This window comes from Psittacula echo (assembly GCF_963264785.1).
Source record: "Psittacula echo genome assembly, chromosome: 12".
NCBI lineage: Eukaryota > Metazoa > Chordata > Aves > Psittaciformes > Psittacidae > Psittacula > Psittacula echo.
Genome location: NC_137747.1, coordinates 6,428,243 through 6,454,097, shown reverse-complemented (window position 1 = coordinate 6,454,097; position 25,855 = coordinate 6,428,243). Strand labels below are relative to the sequence as shown.

Genomic DNA, 25,855 nt, shown 5'->3' with positions numbered 1-25,855 from the left:
GTTTTCTAAGCTTAGAAAATAATAGTGTGTTTCTAATAGGAAGGTGTCACCTTCAAGAGCTTTATCTGCACACAGTGCTTTTAAAAACTACTTCTGTTCCAGAATTGTTTTGTGGAGGAATCTTCATCCTCTCCTTGCTTTGTGCAGGTGAAAGTGGCAGTGGATCCCTCTGATCGGAAGAGAGCCATCAGTTCAGTGTGCAGCTATATCGTGTACCAGTGCAGCCGCCCAGCCCCGCTCCACTCCCGTGACCTTCACTCCATGATAGTTGCGGCTTTCCAGTGCCTCTGTGTCTGGCTCACTGAGCACCCGGACATGCTGGATGAGAAGGTACAAACCTCTGGTGTGCATATCTCCAACACTCCAGGTTGTAATGCCTGTCTGGTCTTGATACTTTCATGTGGATTTCTTAGTTTTCAGAAGTATAGCAGGAATTTCAAAACTAGTTTCTGTGCAAAATAGTTTTCAATTTTCATTTCTGTTCTTTAGTCGTCAGGAATGTTTTTGCCTTTAAAATGACCTTTTCTATTTCTAAGAGTGTCTTGATCCTTCTTCTTGCTTTTTGAAGCTGGGAAAAGAGAGCAGAAGAAACCTGGAAAAAGAACAGAAACTGAAAAGAAAAATATGAGCGCTAACAGTGTAGATATAGAGCAGCTACCTGCTGCACATAACCTTCACTAAAAGCCATGTCTCCTCCCATTCCTGAGCTTTTACCCAACTAAAGCATCTTCTACACTTATTGGAATTCCTTTGATACTTCTATTCTGATAATCATAGTGTGTTTCACCAAAAACCAGTTTTGTAGAAACTGAGCAAGGCACAGCTCAATTCAAGATGGAATTTCCTTAGGAAGCTTGAAAAGAGCAGGCAGAGAAAGTTACATGTTTCCAACAGCCTTCTGCCCTGCTGTGGAAAAAAAAAAAATATAATTTGAAAGAAATTTCATTGCTGGTCTCCTTGCAGAGACAGCTCAGTGGTCTTACTAGATTTTTACATATAATTTGTATCTGTATGTATTATCGATACAGTTTTATATAGAATATATACTTCGTATATTCTTATTTTGCTTATATATTCTATAGCATGTATAAAATATGTATATTTTTATAAATGAGAATTGAAAACCCATGAGCAGGACAACAAAAATATGCTTTCTGTAGGGCATTTTGGGATGCTGGCGTTGCAGTAGGTGACTAGGACAAGATGTGGCACAGCATGAGGTTATTCAATTGCATAAAGCTTAATTTCCTTTCATTAGGTTATTTATTCTAATTATCATGGCATACTGATATAATGTTACATACTGTGTGTGATACATTCTGGACACTTAGTAGCTCATTCCTGAGTCATGATAATCAGATTTCATTGCATTTGCAAGTATTAGAATTGCAATTTTCCCTGGGCCTCACCTTATATTTGCTCTGAATTTCACCTATTTTACTAGCCAACACTGTAAACTCCTTCTGTAATTCTTCATGGCCAGTCGTTGCATCTCAACACTGGTTGATTTTGCTATGTCAGAAAACTTCCTCTTCACCTCTTTTTCTACATCAGTTCCGAATGCAAGGAAGGATACAGGGCAAGGCACAGAACCCTGCCTGATCTCTGGTGGTAAAACCTGGCCACTTCCTTGTGCTCAAGAGTTTAGGTAGTTACTGGTTCATGAGAGCACTTTCCTTGTTGTTCCGTAGCTCAAGCCATGAGATTTGAACCTTTGCTGTAGCAATCCAAATAGTTTCAGCAAATGGCTTTGTGTGATGAGCAACACTTGAGTCATACCTTCAGTTCTGCTGAGTGCTGGCATCTCCTGCAATAGATCTGTTGAAGCTTTGCTGTGTCCATTAAGAATATTGTTACTGTTCTTCTGCTGAATTAGATCCCATGATATATCTTATGAAAGCTGTTGACAATTGAAAGATTTGGAAAAGGATTTAGTGGAATTTTCCAGATGAGTTCATTCTTGATATGCTTAGAACTTAATCAGAAGTTCTGCAGAGTCTTAGAAATGTATTTAGTATCTCTTCAATATGCTTCCATTTTTCAATTGCACTTGTAATAGTCCTCTTGGCAATTTTGTACATTTGTAGTGGAATATATTTGTGTGTATATTCATTCAGAGCACTTCATACCATTAGAATACAAACATAAGTAGACATCTGTACATAGAGAAAGTACTCTTACAGCAAGTGTGATCTTATTCCAACACTGTTAGTATAATCTTCTGCCTTTATTTGCTCATATTCCCAGCAGTGCTTTATTTTAATAGATGGTGTATCACTGTTTCACTGAGGTCTTGGAGACATCTATGAGAGTGTTTCTGCTTTAAGATGGCTCCTCTTGTGGTTTAGGATTGTTTAAAAGAGGTACTGGAGATTGTGGAGCTGGGCATTTCGGGAAGTAAATCCAAAAACAGTGAACAAGAAGTCAAGTACAAAGGAGATAAGGAGCCAAACCCTGCATCCATGAGAGTGAAGGATGCTGCTGAAGCTACACTAACGTGGTATGTAATTTGTCAGAGCATGTTTGCTGTTTGGTGTTGCGTTGTCCCAAGTGTTTTAATCAGGAGTTCCCAGATGGTGAGATCTCTGATGTAGCAAGAGCATTTGAACAGTGAGCCAGAAGCTCCCTCTGTTTTGCCCTTTGGGCAGGGTTGTTCTGTGCTCTGCCTTAGCTGGCTTCCTTCTCCTGTTATGGGTGTTCAACAGGAAAAATATCCCTGCGACTGCTGTCTTCCTCTCCTGCCTGTTTGCTTCCTTGGAGAGCAAAACCCACTCCTTCCTGCAGCCCATGGTGTTCTGTTCTCAGCCAGTCCTCTCTGCAGACAGCAGTTCCCTCGCTCTCCCACTTAACCTAACAGTCCTGTCTTTCCATTTCCCCTTCCCCTTCTCTGCCTGAGAAATGCCATCCTCGCACTGATTGTGAAAGTGTTAGACACTGGCCTCATGTGTAATGCAGCAGGGAATAGCACATGCAGCAGATGTAAGCTGGTGCAGGAAGGGATATCAGTTTGCCCACAGCACTGGGCCTGCTTAATATATTTGAGAGGTTCTGTTGGAAATGCAGTAATAGATAACGTGTGGGCTGGGGAGGGGAAGCACAGAGAGGAAAGTTGGGATTTGCTCCAGAGAAGTTGAAGAGCACTGTTTTACTGGATGAAAAGCATGATGGTAGACAGGACAGATTGAGGATGGGTAGGATAAATATGTTTTGCAAAAGGCAGTAGCTGCTTTCGTTCTTGCTCTGCTTTGCAATAAAACGATGATGAACTTTGCTCGTGAAAATTACACAGTCCTTTTACTAAGGTAAAAACAAGCATTCATCAGAACTTATGGACAAACATTTGTTGTTGCATAAAAGTGCCTCTCTTCATTTGGAGAGATGAAACTATGTGTTCTTGGTGTAAAGCGGAAAAGTGTGAGGGGAGGACTTCAATAAACTTACTTCTGGTCCAGGTGGAGTGTTAAGAGTAAAGACCTGAGATAAATCCTAGGATCTCCAGCCTGACACTGAACAACTGTCGTTATTGGTTCCTGCCACAGAAATTTTCGGTTTCTAATAGTATTTCTTCTAGGGTTTCATGTGTGTTCTTCTGAAGTTACTAGGTCTGTTTCAAAACAAGCTGATGGGAGAGGGCAGGTTTACCCTGGCAGCATAACTGCTGTGTCAAGACATAAATAAAGAGTATGAGTGAAGGCCTGTGCCTTGGTGGAACTGTTCATCTTCTTAATCTGTCGTAACTCTTTTCTCACTTGCAGTATTATGCAGTTACTTGGAGCATTTCCTTCTCCCAGTGGCCCTGCTTCTCCTTGCAGCTTGGTGAATGAAATCACATTAATTAAATACTCTCGTCTACCCACCATAAACAAGCATAGCTTCCGATACTTTGTTCTGGATAACAGTGTCATCCTGGCGATGTTGGAGCAGCCTCTAGGGAATGAACAAAGTAAGTTAGTACCTCCCATTTCCTCCTTCCTCTGGTTAAAATTGTACAGAGCTGCGAAACAAAGGCAGTTCATCAAGTGTTGTTCTTGCATTTCAGGGACTTAACCTGTTTCGTGGGTGTATAATTGAGCAGAGTGTTGTTCTGGGATGAAGTGGTGGGAATAACTTTAATGTCACCAATAATCAAACATGTACAAACCCATCCAAATTATTCATGCAGTTGTCTGTGCCTTTCATCCAGTTAGATCAGATACTTGCAGCTGACTGACATCTAAATTATTGCTGATGGTCTAAAGCAATAGCATTACAGTTTGAAAACATCCTTGTTCACGAAAGAATGAAAATATAAAGAATATAGGAGGCTTGACAGGGAGAAGTGCTCAACAAATGGTTGATGTTGACACCTTTATGTTGCATGGGTGCTTTTGCTTGCTTTAGGTCTCCTGTTAATAAATACTTCTGTGGGTGCTTTCAGCTCAAATGGTTTTAGTTGCTTCAGAGCTGTTATAACTTTCCCGTGTACCATTCTGTTCCATCAGTGACACCTACTGTAAAGGAGATCTGTCACAGGGTATTGGCTTTCACATATGAACCTGATTCGTTTCAGCTTCATGTGCTTTGACCAACAAGAATTTATGTTAAAGTCTGGTGTTAAATTACATGATGCTTTGAACTGCATAACTGATCCCCCTGTAAGTCTTCATGTATCATGGCAGTACCTAACAGAATAGATGAAGACTCTCTTATAGGCAACCTCGGTTTAAGACCAAGGTATGTTAGATCTGCTGCTCTGCCACAGATACCTTTTCCTTATCTATGGATGGGATGGAGTCTAGATACTAGTCTTGAAAACAGATTGCACAGAACTTCATGAACTGGCCAAGTTACTTTGAGTTGTGGTCCCGAGTGCTCCAGCCTCACTGCAAATCACTAAATAGATCTTGCAGAAAATGCTGATGCTGGGAGCTGCTGCACATCCAGCCTCAGTCTGTGTTTGAGCAAGCATGTTCCTGACTAGAATGGATTAGAGCATACTTGAACATCTGAGCAATTCTCACTCTGCCCCTGCTAAATTCATTACTGAGGAATTCTGTAAAGCTATTAGAATCTCTGATTAAATTATCTTTTCTTGCTGTGCATAACTTGCTTACAAATCCCCTTTGAATGACAAGATTAAATGCAGTATTGCACAAAAGGGACACGCCACTTTTAGGGAAGGCCACAGAAGTGAATGACTGCGGGGAGCTGGTTTGGTTTGTTTCTATGTATGTTTATGTAGCTATCTTGGACTTCTCATGAAATACTGGGGAAGGAATATGTATCTGCTAGTTACCTGACGGTGTCAATTTGTGGTTTATGTGCACAAAAATACACTATTTTAAAAAGAGGAGCTCTAGAGGTATGATGATCCCTCTTCTAAAGTGGTGAATATCAGTGGCTTTTTAAGTCTTGAAGGAAGACTGAAATCATTGCAATGTTAAAACCACCACTGTGCAAGTTGAAAGGCAGTACCTCAGGGATCTGCAGTCCAGCCTCCTGCTCTAAACAAGGTTAATAGTGAATTCAGACCAGGACAGAGCGACTTGACGTTGTCCAAGTAGGTCTTGAAAACCCATGAGGACAACTTCTTTTTGTTCTCCCTATTCCTTGTGAAAAATTTTCCATGATGTGAAGTCAGAGTCTTCCTGTGTCTTAGGTTGACCATTATGTCTTGTCCTTATACTGTGCTTATTGCTGCTATTTCGTAGATTCAGAGACCGATTTGAGTTGGAAGGGACCTTAATGCTCATCCAGTTTCCAACACTACACCATGGGCAGAAAACCTTCTACTAGAGCAGCTTGCTCCAAGCCCCTGTGTCCAACCTGGCCTTGAACACTGCCAGGGATGGGGCAGCCACAGTTTCTCTGGGCACCCTGTGCCAGCGCCTCAGCACCCTCACAGGGAAGAGCTTCTGCCTAAGACCTAATCTAAATCTGCCCTCTTTCAGTTTAGAGCCTACAGGCCCTTATGAAAATGATTGTATTTTTGTGGGATCTTTACAGAAGGCCATGGAAGTATCATGGAAACCGTGTTTCCATATGGTCATTTTTTTTATCTAAACATGCAGTGGCTGGGCAATCTTTTTTTTCATTCCTGGGGATAATTTGGGCAGAAAAAGTGATCTTCATGAATTTGGATTAAAGTTAATGATGAACCTGAGCTGGCAGCTACTGAACAGACCACAGGGTAGACTAGAACTTCCCTGCTGCAGAGAGGAGGATCACTTGCTCCTCACTAGGAATTGTCATCAGGGTCATGGAGGAGTTACCTTGAAAACAAAACCTCTGTCATCATGCTTTCATTTTCTTTCTGGTTAAATTACTGCACAGTGAACTGTTTGCAACTTATGATGATGCATTATTCTCTTAACCCATGTGCTTTGCAGATGACTCTTTCCCCTCTGTCACGATTTTGATCCGTGGGACATCTGGAAGATTTGCATGGGCCCAGCAGCTCTGTCTCTTACCAAGAGGAGCTAAAGCAAATCAAAAGGTCTCTATCAAAGCCGTAAAGAAATCTTTAACTTAGAGATGTTCAGCAGAAATTCCACTAATGTGAGACAGCCCCACAGAGCTGGTGATTATACATTAAGGCTGAGCCACGGGGCCTTTAGCTGTAGGTAATGTGACACATCTCTGGTGACTCTTTACGACTTGTGATTAATATTAAATACAGGCTGTGAAAGTGCTGTTGCCTCTAGACTTGCTTAAGGGGAGGGGGCATTCTCCTTGTTTTTCCTGAGAGCATCTTCTGAGGTGATGGGGCAATGGACAGTGTATTTAGTGTGTAAGCATGAGTGTTAATGCTGATTTTAGGATGTCAGGTCAAGCCCTTGCAGCAGAGGAAGCAAAGTCAAGAGGTGTAGGATGAGATGCTGCATTTCTGTCTGGTTTTGAACTGCTCCAAATCTTCAAACTCTTCACATGCCTCTCAGTAAAATAAAGGAAATAATAATGTAGCTGAAATCAGGGCCTATCAGTCTCAGCTGTCATGTAGCTGAATCTGGTCTCTTGAGAGCAGCCTTCAGGAAGACTCTCCGCATGATGCCTTTGGAGCTGTGCTGTCACTGGAGCTGAGCCATTTCACTAGATAGTGTCAGTCCAAGTGTGTGACCTCCCACACCACAGGAGAAGCCATGTCCTGGCCTCCTTACCAGTTCTAAGGGAACTTTTCCACCCTGAAGTGATTCTCTAACTTTTAATGTTAACAGTTTTGCCCTTTAGAAGTGTAAATGGTAGTAAATAAATTCATAAAGCAGCACGCAAGATGTAATTAAAGGTCTTATTTGCTGAATCTTGTGCACCTAGATCTTTTGTTGGTAACTGCAAGTTTTGAATTGCACACTAACAGTTTAGAAAACATAGCAGCAATGTCAGAATTACATTATGATATGTTATGCAAGCCCTTTTGATATTCTGGCAGTGCATCTCCCTCCTGACTCACAGCGTTGCTGCTGTTCTCTTCCAGGACTTCTCAGTTTGACTTGCTGTGATCATCGTAGTCAGCAGGGTTTAAATGGAGCCTTCTCAAACAGTTGGTAGATTTCACTCAATACAGTTACAATGGGATGAAAATAAGATGTTGCCATGTAAACTTGCCATTTTTATTGGGATTTGCAGCTGCTCAGGGGTTAGATAGTAAGCAGGGTTCATAGATTCCAGGAGTGTAGGCACCAAAATGGGCAGAGCTGTGTCTGAAAATTTACAGCCATGTCTTTAATACAAGTCTATTAGTTTGAAGTACTCAATGTTTTTTAATGATACTTCTCACTAATGCATTTGTGTACTTCTGGTGGTGAGGTGGGAGGGAATGTTTTCCATCTATTGCAATGAAGTATTGTCTAGTGTTACGATGCCTTCAGTGTAAAAACTCTCCCCCTTTTTTGTCAGACTTTTGTACCAGAGCCTCGACCAGCTCCTAAAAATGATGTTGGGTTGAAGTACAGTGTGAAGCACCGCCCTTTTCCTGAAGAAGTGGACAAGATCCCATTTGTGAAAGCTGACTTGAGCATTCCTGATTTACATGAAATTGTGAATGAGGAAGTAAGTCATTATTAGTCTCTAATTTTGTACTTGGGTTGGGTTTTTTTTTGTCTGTTCATGAATCATACACTAATGTCTTACTGTAGTTTTACTCTTTAGCTTGACTAATTTAATATTAATGGAATTATAATCTTTGCAAACTAATGAAATCTGTGCACTTTTCCACGCGGATGACAGTGCCTTGGATGTGGTTTTGGGAGGCACTGTTCAACATGTCTTACTACTGATCCTAATATCCTGGTTTGGCTGGGAAGCAATGACTTGGATTTTGTTTCCTCTTCTAGGGAAATGGAAAGGCCTTTTTTTGAGATCCAGGGAAGAAAGGGAGTGTGTGTCTCAAAAATAAAGCTTCACAGCGCCAAATATGTTTTACTTTCTGTTCACTTAAAAGGGAGAAGCTGTAGCTGATACTGGGCATGGGAATTCGCAACAGTGGTCCCATGCAGACAGGGTGTTTAGATGTTCACTTTGTAACATGGCAAGGTCTTGTTGATAGAGCTGTAGTAAACATCCTGGTAGTGGAGTTGCAGCTGCTGCTTACCAGTTCCTTATAGCTTTCCTGAGTGATGGAGCTGTTGTTTTAATGGATCTTGGTGGAATCGGCATTTCACACGATGTTTTCCAGCTCGAAGAGCGACATGAGAAGCTGAGGAATGGCATGGCCCAGCAAATTATTTTTGAGACTTCCATAGATCAGAAGAGTGAAGAGGAGTGGCGAAAGAAGAGCTTTCCTGATCCCATCACGGAGTGTAAGCCCCCCCCACCAGCACAGGAGTTCCAGACAGCACGCCTCTTCCTCTCTCACTTCGGGTTTCTCTCGCTAGAGGCATTGAAGGTGATCTGATACTTCTTAGTGTTGTGCAAACGCCCTCAGTACAAAAGCTATCCCATTCCTATGCTCGTGCTTTAAATCATTGCATAAGATTGAATTAGGTTTTGGGTTGGTACTTTAAGAGTTTCTGAAATACGACTGCCTTAAAAGTTCTGCTCCAGAGATCATTGTGCTGAAATGGTTTAATCATAAATAAACACTTGGGAGTGCATATAGGTTGTAGAGCTTTCTTTTTAAAGTTAAAGTAACAGTTTGTAGAGAAGATCCATATTCTTAATTTGAAATTCTGCCTCTCATCTGTGGATTCTCCCTTTTATTTGTTGCATTTTCTTCCAGAAAACCATCAACAAAAGCAGACAATGGAGCTTTTGCAAAAATTATGTCTAAAAGTGTTTAGTATTTTACAGATTTTTGGTGTATAAGTTAATAAATATGTAACTACATATGTGACTATAGTTGTGCTAGTTTGAAAGTATCTGCTGCTTCTGTTGTGGTAGCTAGCACTCCTTTTGAGCAAAATGTTATGTCTGTTTCACTGGCAAAATAGCATTTTTATTTAATGAGAAGAGTAGAATGCAACAAATTGTCAAACTATGGTGTTTTTCGTGGTAACAGGATTATAATACATCAGAACTTTGTGCATGATTTTGCTCTTAGAAAAGGGAAGTTGTCTTTTTATATTTTAATGGATTCATATAGAAACCATAAAGAACTTTCCAGTTAGGAAAGATGGGGTTTTAAGCTGTTGAACTCTGTTGGATAGGAACCTGCTAACAGTCGTCTACCTCCTCACCTGATTGCACTTGACTCAGCTCTTCCTGGGTTTTTTGATGACCTTGGCTACTTGGATTTACTGCCATGTCGTCCTTTTGATACCGTTTTCATTTTCTACATGAAGGCAGGCCAGAAAACAAGCCAGGAGGTAAGTGAAGGCATAGCATGCCAACTAGCCTGTATTGTCTTGTTTCTAGTGTTTCTCAAGTTCTGCTAATGACTAGAGTGGAGTGTCAGACCCAGGGGTTCTGGGCACTCTGTTTAGTTACAGTGTCAGCTATAACAAGTCACTGTGTACTCCTTTCATCTATAGGTTGAGGTATGTTACCCACATCTAGGGTTGTGGTAACATCTCTTTTATATAATTAAATATATATATAAAATACATATTTAATATATTAAAATATTCATAGTATTTTTATCTGTTCTGTCCTTGTTGTCATTATTTGTAGAGTTCAAAGATTCATGTTGGAAATGCATTTCAAATTGGCTTAGCTTGCAGGGCAGGTTGCAGTTTGTTCTCAGCAATGTGCAGTGTCCTGGTTTTGTCCAGTTTGATTCTAATGTTAAACACTTGTTAAAGGAATGAAAAGCTTCTGCAAGTAAGAAAGCACAGCTGCTTTGCAAGTCTTTACATTACACTATTTATATTCCAATGCAATCAGGTTAATCAGGTTGATTTGTGCAAACCTAAATAGTCACTTCTTTAGACTGTGACCTAGAAACTCCCTAAGACAGCTTATGGGCTCATCAGAAAAGGTTGTTTCTGTAGTACCTTCTCCTCATTCCATTCATAATTCTCGTAGCAAAGAGTAGAAGTATAGCTTCCATAATAAATTATTGTGCCATCTCTTCACATCTCTGTGACAGAAGTTGACAGAACATTGCAGCATCTTCTGCTTTTGCATGGAATACACTAGTTCTTGAAACCAGGATCGTGCTGTTTGTGAGTTTTCAAGTTGAAGTTCAGAGTAGCCAGTACCCAGTCTTTCCATCTCCAAAGTCAGCTACCAAACAAGGTATATAAGTTTTGCCTTCCAGCTGAAATGTGCTCTTGCTGAGCTAGCAGAATGCTTTTTTCCCATCTGATGCTTAAATGCTATTATGGATGTGATTACTTAGTCCTGCAGAACTTGCCAGCCTTTGGAAACCCAATTAGCATGGGGTTTGCCATGTAGATTTAATAAAATCTTGTGTTTGGGAGATTCTGGATGTATTTAGACACAGTATGAAGATGCCACTCCTGCTTCAAGATCCGTGGTCATCTTGCTGTGATTTCTAAGCCTTTCAGGTTGTGCAAGGTTGCAGTGACAGTCAAGGTTCTTGTCTCTATGGATCAGGGCTGAGTGAAACACTGATACTGCTCCAATCCTTGAAAAGACCTGTGGTTTATTTCTGTCCTGCATTGGTTTTGATATTAACCATCAAGGGAGGAGGAGATCGAAGCCAAGTTGTGACATGGTTTGTGCTTCTAGCAAGGCTGGCTGCCTGGTCCTACTCATCTGTCTCTTTCTGTGAGTTCACGCCACTTCAGCTCAGGACTTCTTTCTGTTCTGAGGTGACCTGCTGTCCCTTCACAAGGAGTGGTGTCAGATGTGTTTTATCTGATGCTGTACAGCCTGGAATAGTGGCATCTAGCTTGCTATTGCTTTAGCTCCAAATATTTTTCTGTGGTGGTAGGTTTTTACGCTTGAGAAGGTTCTCATGGCATTTATTTATACAGGGTAATGAAGCTGCCTGCTCACTTTTTACATCATTTTACCTCACATCATTAAATGCCCTTTGAAAATCCCCCCTTGTCCTTGCTTTACTGTAAATTCTGTTTTTGAATGGGCTTAGATATAAAACCATACATTTGTATAAAGCCTGAGCTTGCCTGTTTTCTGAAGTTGTCTTCTAAACTGCTTTTAGCTATGCTTCAGAATGAATTGAGATACAGTTTCAATGAGTTTAGTGATGAGAATAATCGTAGTACAGCAATGCAGTATGTATAGCCACTGCTGAATACTGTACGAGGCGCTAGGGTGGGGTGCCAGGACTGTGTGGATGGACAAACCAAAATCAAAGACACTCCTGCTGCAGAATAGATTCTCACATAGCTCAGAGAGGATGGATGCATTGCACAGCATTGTCTATTCCACAGGTCACAGTGGTTCTGGTAGACCAAATCACAAACCATCCATGTCTCCCTGTGTGGCAGTTGGTGAAGGTTCAATTTAATGGATAAAAATTACCTTTGGATGTGGAAACATCTCAGATCTTTTTAAGAAGTAGGATTAAGGTTTAAAGCGAAGCGCACGGAACAGTGACATTTGATTAAAGTGCTTGCTTGATCCTGCTGAAATAGTTTTGCAAAATCAGTTTTGTAACTTAAGGCCCACAGTCTGAATCGCTGGATGTCATGTGCAGGTGAGTAGTGATAAAACATCTTTCTCCTCCAATTTCCCCTCAGTTTAGTAGTAAAAATTGACCAGGAAATTCTCATGTTACATTTTGTGCTAATGCAGATTCTGTGCTGAACAGTTTTGTGGCTTATCCCTAATGAGTGGATAAATCTCCAAATTGCCATTTCTAGCAGCTTGATTAACCATTTTACAGGCTTTGACAGTAATGGCAGAGAGACAGGCTGATAGAATAGGACATTGCTAAGCAGGACGGGAGGATGCTGGGCAGCAGGGAGTAGTGTCCTGGGGTTCCAGGCTTGCTGAAGGGCTGTTTTTCAGCAAACCATGTTGGTGACATTAAATCTTAATTTAAAAAGTGTGGGGAGAAGAGAGCTGCTTCCTTGAAGTCTCCTGTATTTACCATAGTGCTGCTGGTTGTTTCAGATCCTGAAGAACATGGAGTCTTCCAGAATTGTTCAGCCACACTTCCTGGAGTTCTTGCTGTCTCTTGGCTGGTCTGTAGATGTGGGGAAGCACCCTGGATGGACCGGCCATGTCTCAACAAGCTGGTCAATCAATAGCTGCAGTGATGAAGAGGGACCTGAACAAGGTAACACATAGTAAATGGTTAAATTAAGAAGTTTAGGCTCCTTTAGTAGGCAGTTAATTTAGGTGCTCAGGAGCAAGAAATTCTATCTAAGCACTTGCGTATTTTTATTAGAGAAATGCTAATGTTTACTAGAAAGGAATTTGTAAATATTTGATTAAACTTCAAGTCAAAGTGAGCAAAACTAATGTGTATCTGTTACTGGGAGGAAGTAGCCTCAGCAAGAAGTATCTCTGTGCTGTGTTTTTAGCAGACTTGATGAGTCTTTAATATGTTACCCAGTATTTGGGTGAAATCAGATACAGATTGTGCTGCATATTGGCAAGTAGACTTGAAATATTGTGTGGTTTTTAGTGTTCTATAAGTAGATTAAAATAAGATGTAGTAATAAGTTAGCCTTGTAATCATGCTTGCTAGGGAGTAATAAAAGCAAGCTGCTGTTTGTAGGTCACAGTAGTTGGAGCCCACACACAGCTCTTCTGTCCTGCTTAATTTGCTCTGCTTTTTTCCAGTAGAGCAGCTCTTCCTCTGGGCTTGTCATATACTACCTCTCCCCATTCTGTCAACTAAAATGATCCTCAGGGTGGTGAATTGCTATCCCAGAGTGGAGGTTGAATTAGTTTCTGCCTTGAACAGTTGAATTGGATCACCTGCAATTGACAGCATCTGGGTTGGTTTCAGTGTGGTTCATGGTCACTACTCCAAAGGGCCGGACTCTTTTCTTGGTGATCTTCAGAGCCTCAGCCTTCTGCTGTGGGCCACCCGAAGGCTTTGAGCAGGCTGGTCCAGCTTGTCCAGTGTCTTTGATCTGGCATTTCCATCAGATACAACACTGTTACTACTGCATTTGCTTAAGCAACTTTACTTTCCCTTCTTTGTGCCTTAGAAATGCTCTTCACCTGTAATTGAGCAACTAAAGGCTTCTCTAGTCATTTGTAAAATAAAACTACAAACAGTTGAAGGCTTGAAATGCAGGGGAGATGTTGAGAGGCATGGCTTTCCCTGAACAAGTCAGGGGAGGTTACCAAATGGCCAGGTCTTGGTTTGATTTTCATTTGAAGACAGGATCAGACTGTGCTTTACTTGAAGGCAAAACCCTCTCCCTTCCCTTTGCAGTTGGCTCTGTCAGTAAAGCTGTGTGGAAGGCAGTGCCCAGGTGAGGTAACTTGGTTTGATGTGGGCTTTGTAATTTGGATGGTTTTTCAGCCCTTTGGCCTAGATCTCAGACCTCCAAATAGTTGAATTAATTCAACAGAAGGAACAGAAAAAGCATTCAGGGGTGGGAGGGAGGAACACTTCTAACCTGGTTCTGCTGCTGGAAAAATCCATGAGTGGAGTCGTAGCTTTAACAAGCAATTGCTTAAAAACTCAAATGGTACATTTGAAGTAGACTTGGACAAGCTTGTGAAGATTGCTTTGGTTTTCCTCCAGTCTTGGCTGTGATTGAAGATATTTATTTTTTTAAATAGATTTTCTGTTTGTGAATGGCTCTGATTAAAAATCCATTAATGAGTTTACATCCTGGCTGGTATCAGCAATAGTCTGGGCAGCACCAGGGCAGTGATTATCTTTTGTACTTGGAATGGTGAGGCTGTACTTCGAATCCTCTGTTCAGTTCTGGGTTCTTCACCACAAGAAAGACATTGAGGTGCTGGAGTGGGTCCAGAGAAGGGCAACAAAGGTGGTGAAGGGTCTGGAGCACAATGTGATGAGAAATGGCTGAGAGACCAAGGGGGTTCAGTCTGGAGAAAAGGGGGCTCAGGGGAGACGTTATCCCTCTCAGCTACCTGAAAAGAGGTTGTAGTGAGATATCCAGTCTCTTTTTCCAAGTAACAAGCAATAGGACAAGAGGAAATGGCCTCAAGTTGTGCCAGAGGAGGTTTAGATTTGATATTAGGAAAAATTTCTTCCCTGAAAGGGCTGTCAAGCACTGGAACAGGCTGCCCAGGGAAGTGGTGGTGTCACCATCCCTGGAGGTGTTTTAAAGATGTGTAGATGTGGCACATAAGGACCCAGTTTAGTGGTGGACTTGGCAGTGCTGGCTTTACAGTTGGACTCGGCAGACTTAAAAGTCCTTTCCAGCCTAAATGATTCTGTGATTCTGGAATAGCTTCCCATGAGGCATCATTAAAATCAATTCACAGGCATATGCTTTGGGTTTGCTTCCCTGCTCACTCCCAAAAGCAAAGAAGTTCTTAAATGGTTGGGTTCAGGTTGTGGTGCTGCTCCCTGAGGGCTATGGGCTAGAGATGCAGGAGCACTTCCCTGACAGTGAAACATGGCTTGGAGGCTCCTGTGTGCCCCTGGCCACCTCTCTGTCAGCATGCTGAATTCATTGCTCTTTTGGTTTTGCTGAGGCAGCTATCCCAGGAACTGTCTGTAAACTGGAACAAGGGAATAATTCAAAGTCCTTGCTAGTCTTTCTGGAGGTGGTATGGGGAAGGAAAAGTGGGCTGAGGTATCTTCCTCTGCTGTGGAAGCCTGATGTACTGACTAACTGCGATGAGGGAATAAATGGGAGCTGAGAACAGGGAGCTTTCTTGTATTGGGTTTGATTCAAGAGAGCCTCTTGCTAACTCTCCTTGGCAGAAGAACAGGCACAGAGGAGACACTGTAGAAACTGGCTTGAATTTTAGAATAGCATCAGAGTGAAGTTAGAAATGTTAGAACCCTTTGGAAATTTAATGACTAACTGAATGTCTGCTGGAGGGAATGGTTAGAAATAGCTACTAGATGAATTCTGTGGCAGATGTGCTTACTAGAATACTCAATCCAAGGGTATGCAGTACAGTGGAAATGATTTCAGAATAAATCCTCTCCCAACCCAAAATGCCATTTCCTTTGAGATAATAAAAACTTACCTGAGAAAGGTTAGAACCTATGAGATTTGACTGTGAAATCTTGTTTTAAAATGAGATTTGCCTGATTTCTTCTCATTGTTTGCACCTTATCTTTGAAGGCTGTTTCTGAGGCAGTATATAAAGAGGTGGAGCTTCCTTTTGACTAAACTTTCCTTTCATGTCCGTTTCAGATGATCTAATTATTTCAGAAGATGTTGGGGCAAGTATCTTCAATGGGCAGAAGAAGGTGCTGTATTATGCGGATGCCCTGACAGAAATAGCTTTTGTTGTCCCATCCCCAGTGGAGTCCCTAAGTAAGACCACTTTGTACTTCCTGCTTGCAAATCCAAAACGTTTTTTTGTTAGAGAGCTTTTTCAGAAGGAGAACCTAAATTAACTGATGCTGTGCCTGGCAAGATCCTTGTCAGAAAGCTACTGATGTTTAAATTACAGCATTCTAATCCTCATACTCCTTCCTAAAGTGGCATCTCTTCTGTGCCCTTTATCTCAGTCTAAGCCTCAATATTGCTGTGCCCCTGGGTGCATTAGTTTGGACACAGGGTTCACCATCAACTGGTGATGCTTATTTCCTTTTTCCTCTCCCATCCTGATGACATGCTTCTGCAGCACATGGAGGAGCATGTACTCAACTGCTGTGTAGGTGAGCAAGAGCTTTCACATCTTTTGCACACTCCCTGAAATAAAAGGGCTGTGAGGAAATGACAGCCATGGAAGGAGGAGACTCTGTTCCCTAAGAAATGGATGGGACAGTTCTAAATCCATAGGGAGTGCTTTAATTGCAGTCTGTTTCTGGAATACCTGGCAGTTGTCCATTGCTGACTCTTCTTCCTGCTTTTGAGTGCTATATTGACGTGACTGTAAATCTATATATGTTTAGTTTCAAAAACCTTGTAAGACTTTTCGATTCAAAACCTTACAATGATGACAGCTTAGGTTTTTTGGCAGAAGAAAAGACAAACCCCACTTTTCTTCTTCTGGCTTACAGCTGATTCACTGGAAAGCAGCGTTTCTGACCAAGAAAGTGACTCCAACATGGATCTACTGCCAGGAATATTGAAGCAGCAGTCTCTGACACTTGAACTCTTCCCCAATCATACAGACAATCTTAATCCCTCCCAGCGGGTAAGCAAAAACTTGCACTGAAAAATGAAAGTGGCTTTTTTCTTTCTCCCACTGGCAGTTCTGCAGCATTTCCTGATAGTAAATGATTTGGTTTCCTACCATTTGGAGCTACTCATTCCTAGCTATTAATCTTTGACATCTGCTTTGATCCTGCCAGAATTTGCACCTGCAGTAGGAGGGTGCAAGATTGCATTAATTATAAAACTTAAATATGCTAAACAGTAATATTCTGCGTACTGAAATGCATGCAGGAAAAAAATCTGTGCCTTATTTACGGAGTGATTAATCCATGCTTGGAAATCTAGGATGAATAGACATGGACACTTTTTGTACCTACCCCATTTAAAATGGTATGTGCCAGTTCTGTCTGAAGTATCAGATGTGAAATTGCTTCTGTATGGTAGCAAAGCAGAAAACCATGAACTGCTGTTGGTGTTAGCAAAGGATTTTAAGTGCTTATTTCTTATATCGAATTTGCTTCCAAATGCATCTTCAGTAACTGGCTGAAGATCTTTCAGAACATTAAGAAAAAGTTCAAGCAGTTTTTTTAAGATTTAATATATTAATTTACTTTGAAATTAAATGTTTTGAAGACCCATATTACTGTGGGTAGCTCCACAGGAGCTGCCCCATCTCAGCAGTTGGTAGAGGTTGTATCTGTGTGAGACCTGGAAGACTGCAGAGCATCAGTGGAAATGCTTGTTGGGTGCATTACTGGATTCATATTTGCAGCTGCTGCTCTTCCCTTGTGTTCACAACAGCTCAGTCCTACTTCCAGATCCAAGAGGGTGCCTCAGGGCCGGACCATTCCACCAATGGGACCTGAAACCAAAGTGTATGTGGTCTGGGTGGAACGTTACGATGATATAGGTGCGTAGAAGTTCTTATTGTTTGCTGAAGTAATGACAGGGCAGGAACCAGAGGAAAAAACTCTGTTCTGTTCCTCTCTGAAATGCTAAATCCTTACTAATGTCTGTAGCTGACACTTGCAAGATTCTAAAAGAGTTCTTTGGTATTTGAGTGGTGGTCCTTGGGAGTACATGAATCAGTGACATGCAGGTCTGGAGATTACTTGTGAGATGCTGTCATGCACTTTAAGCTGAATGCACAAAGAAAGTGTGCACCCCTGGGTTTGAGTTCCTCTCAGCTGCCATCTTCTTCCAGAGGAAAACAACCAAGAGAAGAGGAGCTTCCTATAAAGTGTCAGTGTAAATTCTCAAGATGTCCAAAGCATTTTCCTCAGAGCTTTACCTGGATCAGGAGGCAGACGTCAAGTCCTGCAGCACCATTTTCTTATCCAGACATTGGCTCAGAGTGTGTACCCTTAGCTTCAGGAGTCCCTCAGCCATTTCATTTCCCAAACTGGTGTCTCAGACCCACTTCTTTCTTGGGTGTCAGCTAAAGACAGCTCACTGCAGAGGCAGCAGCTGTGCTGCACATGCATGTTTCTGCTTGGCTGCTTCTTTCAGCAGCTGTAGGAATCTCCCAAAGCTCTGAGCCTGAAGGTGAAGAGATGAGTTTGTGAGACTCAGTAAGAATGGCAGTTGGATTTGTGGGGGGAGTTCTTGAAAGTAGCTCCTAGCCCACAGGCTTTGCCTTATGCTTCTTATGTTCTTGGCTTTTACTTTGTGCTTCTGGTACAATTTTGAATCTGGACAAGGAAAAGCTGTCACTGTGTAGTCTAGGCTGTCAGCCCTGTGCCAGCTGCCTGCTCTCTTTGTTCCTCTATCTTGAAGTACTTCCATGGCCCTCCATGCTAGCTCCAGCTTTTGTCTACTCTTAGTATCCAGCTCGGATAGCACAAGGTGTTTTAAGGCCATATACTCTTTCTGCTGGAAGAGGTGTCAGCATTGTCCTTCTGTTTGAACTGTACTTTATGAATGACTGTCAGCATCTCTCAGTTTCTGCCCCTAAACAAGGTAATGGGAATTTTGACATCCACTTCCAGGGAGCTGAGTTCTTACTTCCTCCTCCTGCACCTTCATTATCCAGTCACTTGTTATGAAATGCATGGCAGCAGAGTTGTAGGTTATGAGGATCTAAGAGCTTGGATTTGAGGAAAGATACCACATTTGTTGGAGCAGGTGTGTGAGCAGTGGTATTGTTGGGAATTCCCAGCACTCTTCCTGAGGCTGATTGCTTGTTCATAGGTGATGCTGTACATAACAACTTGAAAGCTCTTTCTGTGATTGAAGTACTTCATCTCCTTCCTGCTTTCACTGTTCCTCTAGAGACTTGACCTTTGGGATTGAGAGAATTGAGGGTCTGGGACATGTCCTACCTCTCTGTTGGGTGCAGGGTGGCTGAGGTGTGTCTATACACTCCATGAATTCTTAATCTTAAAAACAGACTTTGCATTGCTAGCAGTGCAGGAACATCCATGGTATCAATGCTTCAGGACTGCATGGTTTTGACTGATGATAAATAATCTTTGTACAAAAACAAAACAAAAAGCCACCCCAAACCCAGGAGTAGATAAGCTTTATTCAGTGCATCCTCTTCTTACAGAAAACTTCCCCCTCCCTGATCTGGTGTCCGAGACGAGCACTGGTGTGGAAACTACAGCCAACAGTAGCACTTCCCTAAGGTAAGACTGCTCTTATTCTGATGTTTTTTCTTGGTTCTTGTGGACAACAGTTTAGGCTGCACTTTAAAAAAGGTCCTAGCTAAGATTATTTGCATTCTTCAGCTGTCCTGAAAACCCTAGGCTTTAGCTCTGTGTTAAAGACAGATGAGTTTCTTCAGTGGATTTCTCTTTTTTCAGAAAAAATTAAGGAGCTTTTCATATCACTGCAATTTAAACCTAAATTAAGGAACAGAAGATGTGTAGTTTTTATCTTCAGTATGTGATGAGTCTGCCTCCTGATTTAGTCGCTTGTGAGGCGGTTAATGCTGTGTGTGCGTGAGGCTTAAAGCCCTGTCTGCGCAAGGACTCTCATTCTGTGGTGACAGAAGACCATAGAAACAGAACAGTTGATTAATTAACACTCTTTTTAACACTTAAAGTGGTTGGTTTTCATCTCTAGATTAATTGAAACAGTGCTATAAAACTGGTGTAACAGTCATGGCTTTTTCCTTAAGGTCTACCATTCCTGAGAAGGAAGTTCCTGTGATCTTCATCCATCCTTTAAACACTGGCTTATTCAGGATAAAACTACAAGGAGCAACTGGGAAATTCAATATGGTTATCCCATTGGTGGATGGAATGATAGTCAGTAGGAGAGCTCTTGGTAAGTTAAAGATTTTTAGGAACACTCATGTTTTGATATATTTTCCTTTTTAATAATAATAATAATGTATCTGCTAAGCACATGGTCTGGAATCTTCCTTGGAAAGGCAATGGGCATGGCAAAACAAAACAAAAACCTGCTTTTTGCAGCAGCAAAAGTATGTTTTGGTAGCAGGAACAGCAGAGGGAGCAGGTGGTCAGCACTTTGCTGGCACCACAGCAGAGCTCCACTTAATTGTTGGAGAGAGATGAGGGACTGGAACTAGTAATAGTGGAAGGAAAAGGTAAATACCTGGTATCTAGATAAGAGAGATCAGAAATGTGACCCTAGTGTTTAGCATTAAGAGCTGAGGTGCTGGTGCTAGTGCCTGCCAGAGGGCACTGCTGAATTTGTGCTGTGCTGGCATGCTGTGTTAAAAGTGATTAAAAGCCACAGCAATTGAGGATTTTCTAATGTGTTCAATAAAATATTTAACCTACTATGCAGGCATGTGTGAACAGGGGTCTGTGTGTGCTGTCTGCCTTTTCTTGTGCTCCTGGATGGATTAATGGACTGTCTTGGTATCTGTGCTACTATAGCTTCTGTAACTGGAAGTCTCACTCCAGTGGGAGCAATTCACAAGGCAGCAAAATGAATAAACAAACATTAGGATGCTGGTACATCACCATGAAATTAACGTTGTAGGGATCTGTTGGTGGTGACTTTCAGGTTCTGGGTTTTGCATGCTTAGGTCAGTGATGGGGAAATTGAAGCCAAACTTGGCCTTTAAATAGCATTTGTGAATTCAGCTGATGATAATGGCCTGTACTGAAAAAGAATCAGGTGTGTTTTCCTAGAGCTGGGCTGGTTTTTCATCTGCATGAGGAGTGTCAATGTGATGAAGTTTGTCTCATCTCCAAGTTCAGCAGATGCGGTTGGTGTGCAGTCAGGATCAAGTCCCCTAGATAAGGAAGACACTATTTCTGCCTGTAGGAATGTGCTAGTCAAACAGCAAAAGGGTTAATGGACACTTACTTCATTGGAGGCATATCAGTTTCAGAATAAAATAGGATAAAGTCCACTATGAGCTTTGACCAAGGGTTACAGCTTTGGTTCCCAACCTTCTCCCTCATATACAGCAGCATGAGTTAGAGGGGTAACAACAGTGGCAAAGCAGCAAGGGGAAGCCTGTTTCCAGCCATAACCCATCAAGGCTTCCCTCATCTCCTGTTCCAAGGGGAAGGCTTTGCAATTCCTACTGGAGAAAGTACTGATGGGTGCTTTTGCCATCCTGAAAGCTCCCCTGTGGTTACCTGAGCTCTGCACGTTCTCATGTAGCATGGCTGGAGCCGTAGCACTGTGATTCTTGTGTTAGCTGCTCTGGATTCTTTCCCCTCTTGGTCTTGAGTGTGCTACTGCAGACAGTTGCTTGGCTCTGGCAAAGCAGAGAAATCGTCCTTCTCTTCCTCCAGCCAGTTCAGGGTATCACTGACTTAGTCCCTTTCTTACCCATTTTTTCCACAGTAAAACCTCCTTAAAGGCCTAGGGACCATTAGTTGTCTGTTCCCAACGACTCATTGAGAAAGTTCTTGACTTGGTAGTGCTGAGCATCTGCCCTGGGTTTCTAGATGGGACAGAACCCAGAACTGTCCTTAGCAGCGAAGCCAGCAAAGGAGTGTAGACTTGAATTTGTTTAAACTTGATTCAAACGTTCTTTCTTTTCCAGGTTTTTTAGTGAGGCAAACAGTAATAAACATTTGTCGGAGGAAGAGGCTGGAAAGTGACTCCTACAACCCCCCCCATGTCCGCCGAAAACAGAAAATAGCAGACATTGTCAATAAATATCGCAACAGGCAGCTGGAGCCAGAGTTTTATACCTCGCTTTTCCAGGAGGTTGGGCTCAAGAACTGCAACCCCTAGGTCATTATCCTTCCAGGACAATTAGATCAGAGCTTGGTGGCTACAGTAATGAAAACGGTTAAATAACAACAACAAATTTCCTCAGCCCTCCGGAATTCAGGAAATGATATTCTAGCACAAGTCAGCAGATACCATGTGGGAGGAATGAGAAATGAATCCAGAACATTGCAGTTGGGATATTGACTTAATTCACCTACCCTCAGAAGATTACTTAATTCCAGTCTTCCTGGATGCTATAGCAGCATAATCCCTCACCCAGTCATCTATTCCAGACTAATTAGGAACTGTGTCTCATTCTGTGAGAGGAAAACAATCCGAACAAAGCCATCTCTGCATATAAGGATAGAAAGCAAAATACAAACAAACCTGCCTTCAGACATCTCGTTACACCCACATCTTACAGGAGAAGGGAGCAAGATCTCTTCCTTTGAGGGGAGAGAGGCAGTTTCAGAGCGTTCTATTTTCCTGCAAGAACTTAAAAGACATTTTCAGCCCCCCTTCAGAGCTCAACAGAAGATCCTTCACTGCTTGTAACCAATTTGTGTACCAAAAGCAAGAGGAAGAAAATTGCTTGGAAACACCAGGTCATGGATAAATAGCTGAGATGCAGTTCCCTCTGTGGCTGGGAGCGAGTCCGTCTACCCACGAGGTTTGTCATGCTGGCAACAAACACCACCTGGTATTACCTGACTTTCCAACCTAAGTTGTTACTAGATAAGAGCTCTTGATTACAGAAACAAGGGGTTTGTGGCTTTCAGGTCTGTTGCAAAATGTCACATTTAATTTTAGTAGCTTGATTATTTTAATTTTTTTATGCAATTACTTAATTTATTTTCAAGTGTCTGTATCACCTACTCACCATGTCCATAAAAAGCATAAACATCCCTTGCTTTCCTTTCATTGGATTGAAATCTGAGATTCTGGGGCTGCCTCCTGCCTGCTGTATTTATAGCATAAGCAGTTTTCGCAGCTTCTACAACACTTTTCAGAAGCTCCTGTTAAACAGACTAAAACAAGTCCAAAAAAATTCCAAGTATTCTTCTTTTTACCCATTAATTTTGCAATTCCATGAAAGCCCCTTTGGAGTCAGAATGTGAAACTGGTTTGGATCGACTGTGCTTTCTCCTGCTCCGCAGTGGTGGTTCCCTTTCACCTAGGTCAGAAGCTCTCATGTCAGACCATGGATTTCATGAGCTCAGGACTTGAAGGATGTGCTGGGTAAAGGTGTTTACAACTGTGGGATTTAATACTGGGAATCTAAAAGCTGCAGTGGGCACCGGCAGCCTCGGGAGCACTTCCAGGCTCCCGGCACACATCCTGACTTGTGTTGCAGTGATGAATCATCACTGGCATGCCGGGTAGATGCAGGTTGTGATCGCTGGCAGCAGCACGTGTCCTTTCCCTTCCAGTAAGCAGGTAATGGAAGAGTAGGAATGTGAGCAGGAACTTGGGGAACTCCTCACATCAGAAGTGTTTTAGTAGCTTTTTAATGTGTTGCAGTAATACCTGTCAGTCAGTTTTTATATTTCAGAGTTATTTTGCAGCAATTCAGACCTGAAATAGTCTCAATTGTTTGGTTACAGCTTACCTGCCAGGGACATCCCCTGCTTCTGTCTCTCAATGTGGTTTTTCACAGAGTTAATGGGAACACAGGCCCCTAAAAATACACGTGAAAGGACTTTAGGGATGTTAACCAAGGGGGATTAGGTTTAGATGATGTGTGCTTGTTGCAGGGGACAAGCCGCTTGGCCTCTCAGCTCAGAGCTCTGGATTTTGATCCAGATGCATCACAAGTGGAAAGAGGAAACCACATAAAGAAACCTACAGCAGCAGTAAGTATGAGGGATGGCCCTCGCTTGTGTGATGCCCAGGTTGCAGATAGCAGGAGGGGCTGCAAGGCAGCGCTTGGGTGTAGTGGCAAAGGTGTGAAGGGAAACTGACAGCTTCATTCCTCTGCCAGACTCTTGCCAGTGTCCGTTTAATGCATGGACACTAAATATATCCACATTTTCTATGTACCTATTGGATCTAATGACTGGCCAAACACACTTTAGTCCACTGATTTAGAAGGCATGACCAGTGCATGTGTGACAAACAAACATACTGAGCAACCAGACGTCTGCACATCTTCAGTAATGTAACACAAATCCCACATACCATAGCTAAGTGTATGCCGTGTGCGAGGTCATTGGTCTATATAGCAGTGAGCCACAGAAGATACTTCTTTCAGGCACTTGGGTGCAGAGATGTAAAGATGTGTGCATCAGGGAATTCCCTGGCTGTTTTCCATAAAGTCTGAGCCACATGGGCTGCCTGGAAATTTACCTTTATAAAGGCTGGAGAATGGTCTTGGGTTTGTTCCTGTGTTCATTTGAAGCGTGGATGTGGCACCCACTTGTGCTGTAACAGCCCTGAGAGCATCGTTGAAGGAAGGTAACTTCAGCTTGCGTGGTCCCTCCACGAAGGAGCAGGTACTTGGGATCATTGGTTTGATTTGTAAACCAGCTGGTGAACATGTTGCACACCAGTGGTGTGACCTGGCCCTGAGCCTTGGGATTTGCTGCCTGGAAAGCGGAACCTTCAAGAAGGCTGCAGTTTAGTGTAAGGATGTTGTGATCGCAGACGTGTGTTGCCATCCCACTTGGTTTGGATGCTGGTTACAGCAGGAGCACCCTTGGCAGAGCTGTGCTGGTGGAGGGTGTCTGCAAGGAGCATCCCTCCCTCCCTTGTGCGTGGAGAGGTCTCTGACTCCATAACAAACACCTATTTGGGAATGAAGTCCTTGTCCTGTTGAAGTCTGTGGCCAGACTCCGATGGCTTCAGCTAGTCCAGGGATACAGCCTTGAGTACTTTCCTCAGCAGGGTTAGAGCAAATGAGATGTATTCCAGTTGTGATTGCAAGAACATGCTAGTCAGGAATCCAGATCTGGGGTTCTTTATCACAAGCTGTTGTATTGAGTTTTCACCTTGAGAGCTCGCATGACTTGGGTTTGTGTTCCTCTTTGCTGGAGGGGATGGGTATTGACCACTTGCTTCATGCATACTATGATGTTAGCCTGCATCTGCTGCAAAAGCTGAGTTCAGACTTTGCATAAGATCTAAACGGAGACTTTCTCTTTGCATAAGGGCTTCCTGGTTGGGTTCATAACTCTGCTTTAACTGACAGCATCCTTTTAATGGTGCAGGAAGGGGTGGGGGGGAACCACTGTCACTTGTTAGTGTGGAAATTCAGACATTTTAGGACCTTATTAGAGCCTCTCTTGTAAAGAAAAGCATTTTTCTTAAAGGTACTTCTAACCAAGGCACTAAACCTTAGAGCAAACGGGAGGTGGGAAGGATGGTGCCAGTGTGGACAGCAGCGTGTGCATGGGGCCTTAAGAAGGAGCAGCCCCTCACTGCATGTGCTGAGGGCTCCATAGGTGACTTCATTTCTTTCCTGTGAGGTTCTCATGCCCAGAAAGACACAAGAACCACACTTCACTCTAACAGACACAAACCTGTTGTGATTTTAATGGCTGTGTAACTGAGGAGCGTCTTTGAAGGCAAACACAGACCTTTTCCACATGGATTTTAGCAGGAGCAATTACAGACAAGATACCGTGTGCTTCAAACCATGTACAATTTGTATGGATTTCTGTATGTTGCCAAGCCGGGATCTTTTTGTTCTTCTTGTATTTTTCTGTAAATATTCCTGGCGCTAAGTTGTAAAGTAAAGGCAAAGTGTAAATAGGAAGATGTGAACTATGTTCCCTTGTCTCTAGTACTTTATCTCTTATTTGTTTAGGGAAGGCACACAAAGGCTTGTTTGTATTTATGCCAATTCTTTGTCCAGGAGAAACACATCAAATACTGAATGTAACACAATTAGTCCAATAAATTTTAAAGATTCTTATCTAGTAACATTGCACTTGTCAATTCTTAATATTTCCAATGCCTTTGGTTGAAATCGTTGCCCAATAGAGATGTTGCGTCTGGAAATAGCAGAGGGATGGGGTGGAATCGTGCATCCTCTGCTACCCAGCAGCTATGGTAACAGCGCTCCACTTGGGTTTCATTGCATCTCAATGGTGTGGGGAAGGAAAATGTGGAAATGCAGCTTTAAAGGGAGACCGGATGCTCCT

At 42.4% G+C, this 25,855-nt stretch overlaps 1 protein-coding gene across 4 annotated transcripts in view; it reads left to right on the top strand.

Moving 5' to 3' along the window:
* The window catches only part of RALGAPB (Ral GTPase activating protein non-catalytic subunit beta), a 56,117-nt gene extending 30,496 nt beyond the window's left edge, over nt 1-25,621 (top strand). For 3 of the 4 annotated variants that reach the window (XM_080627886.1, XM_080627885.1, XM_080627884.1), the window contains 14 exons: nt 148-330; nt 2,349-2,500; nt 3,756-3,943; nt 6,369-6,475; nt 7,873-8,025; nt 8,651-8,860; nt 9,621-9,779; nt 12,460-12,625; nt 15,654-15,776; nt 16,469-16,605; nt 17,367-17,475; nt 19,114-19,192; nt 19,687-19,835; nt 21,541-25,621. In XM_080627886.1, coding sequence (XP_080484012.1) covers nt 148-330; nt 2,349-2,500; nt 3,756-3,943; nt 6,369-6,475; nt 7,873-8,025; nt 8,651-8,860; nt 9,621-9,779; nt 12,460-12,625; nt 15,654-15,776; nt 16,469-16,605; nt 17,367-17,475; nt 19,114-19,192; nt 19,687-19,835; nt 21,541-21,734 — 2,109 coding nt within the window. In that variant the 3' untranslated portion in view covers nt 21,735-25,621. Of the gene's footprint in view, nt 1-147; nt 331-2,348; nt 2,501-3,755; nt 3,944-6,368; nt 6,476-7,872; nt 8,026-8,650; nt 8,861-9,620; nt 9,780-11,774; nt 12,028-12,459; nt 12,626-15,653; nt 15,777-16,468; nt 16,606-17,366; nt 17,476-19,113; nt 19,193-19,686; nt 19,836-21,540 lie in introns of those variants that run through there. The other variant, XM_080627887.1, reaches the window with a different exon arrangement.
* Nucleotides 25,622-25,855: the final 234 nt, after the last annotated feature.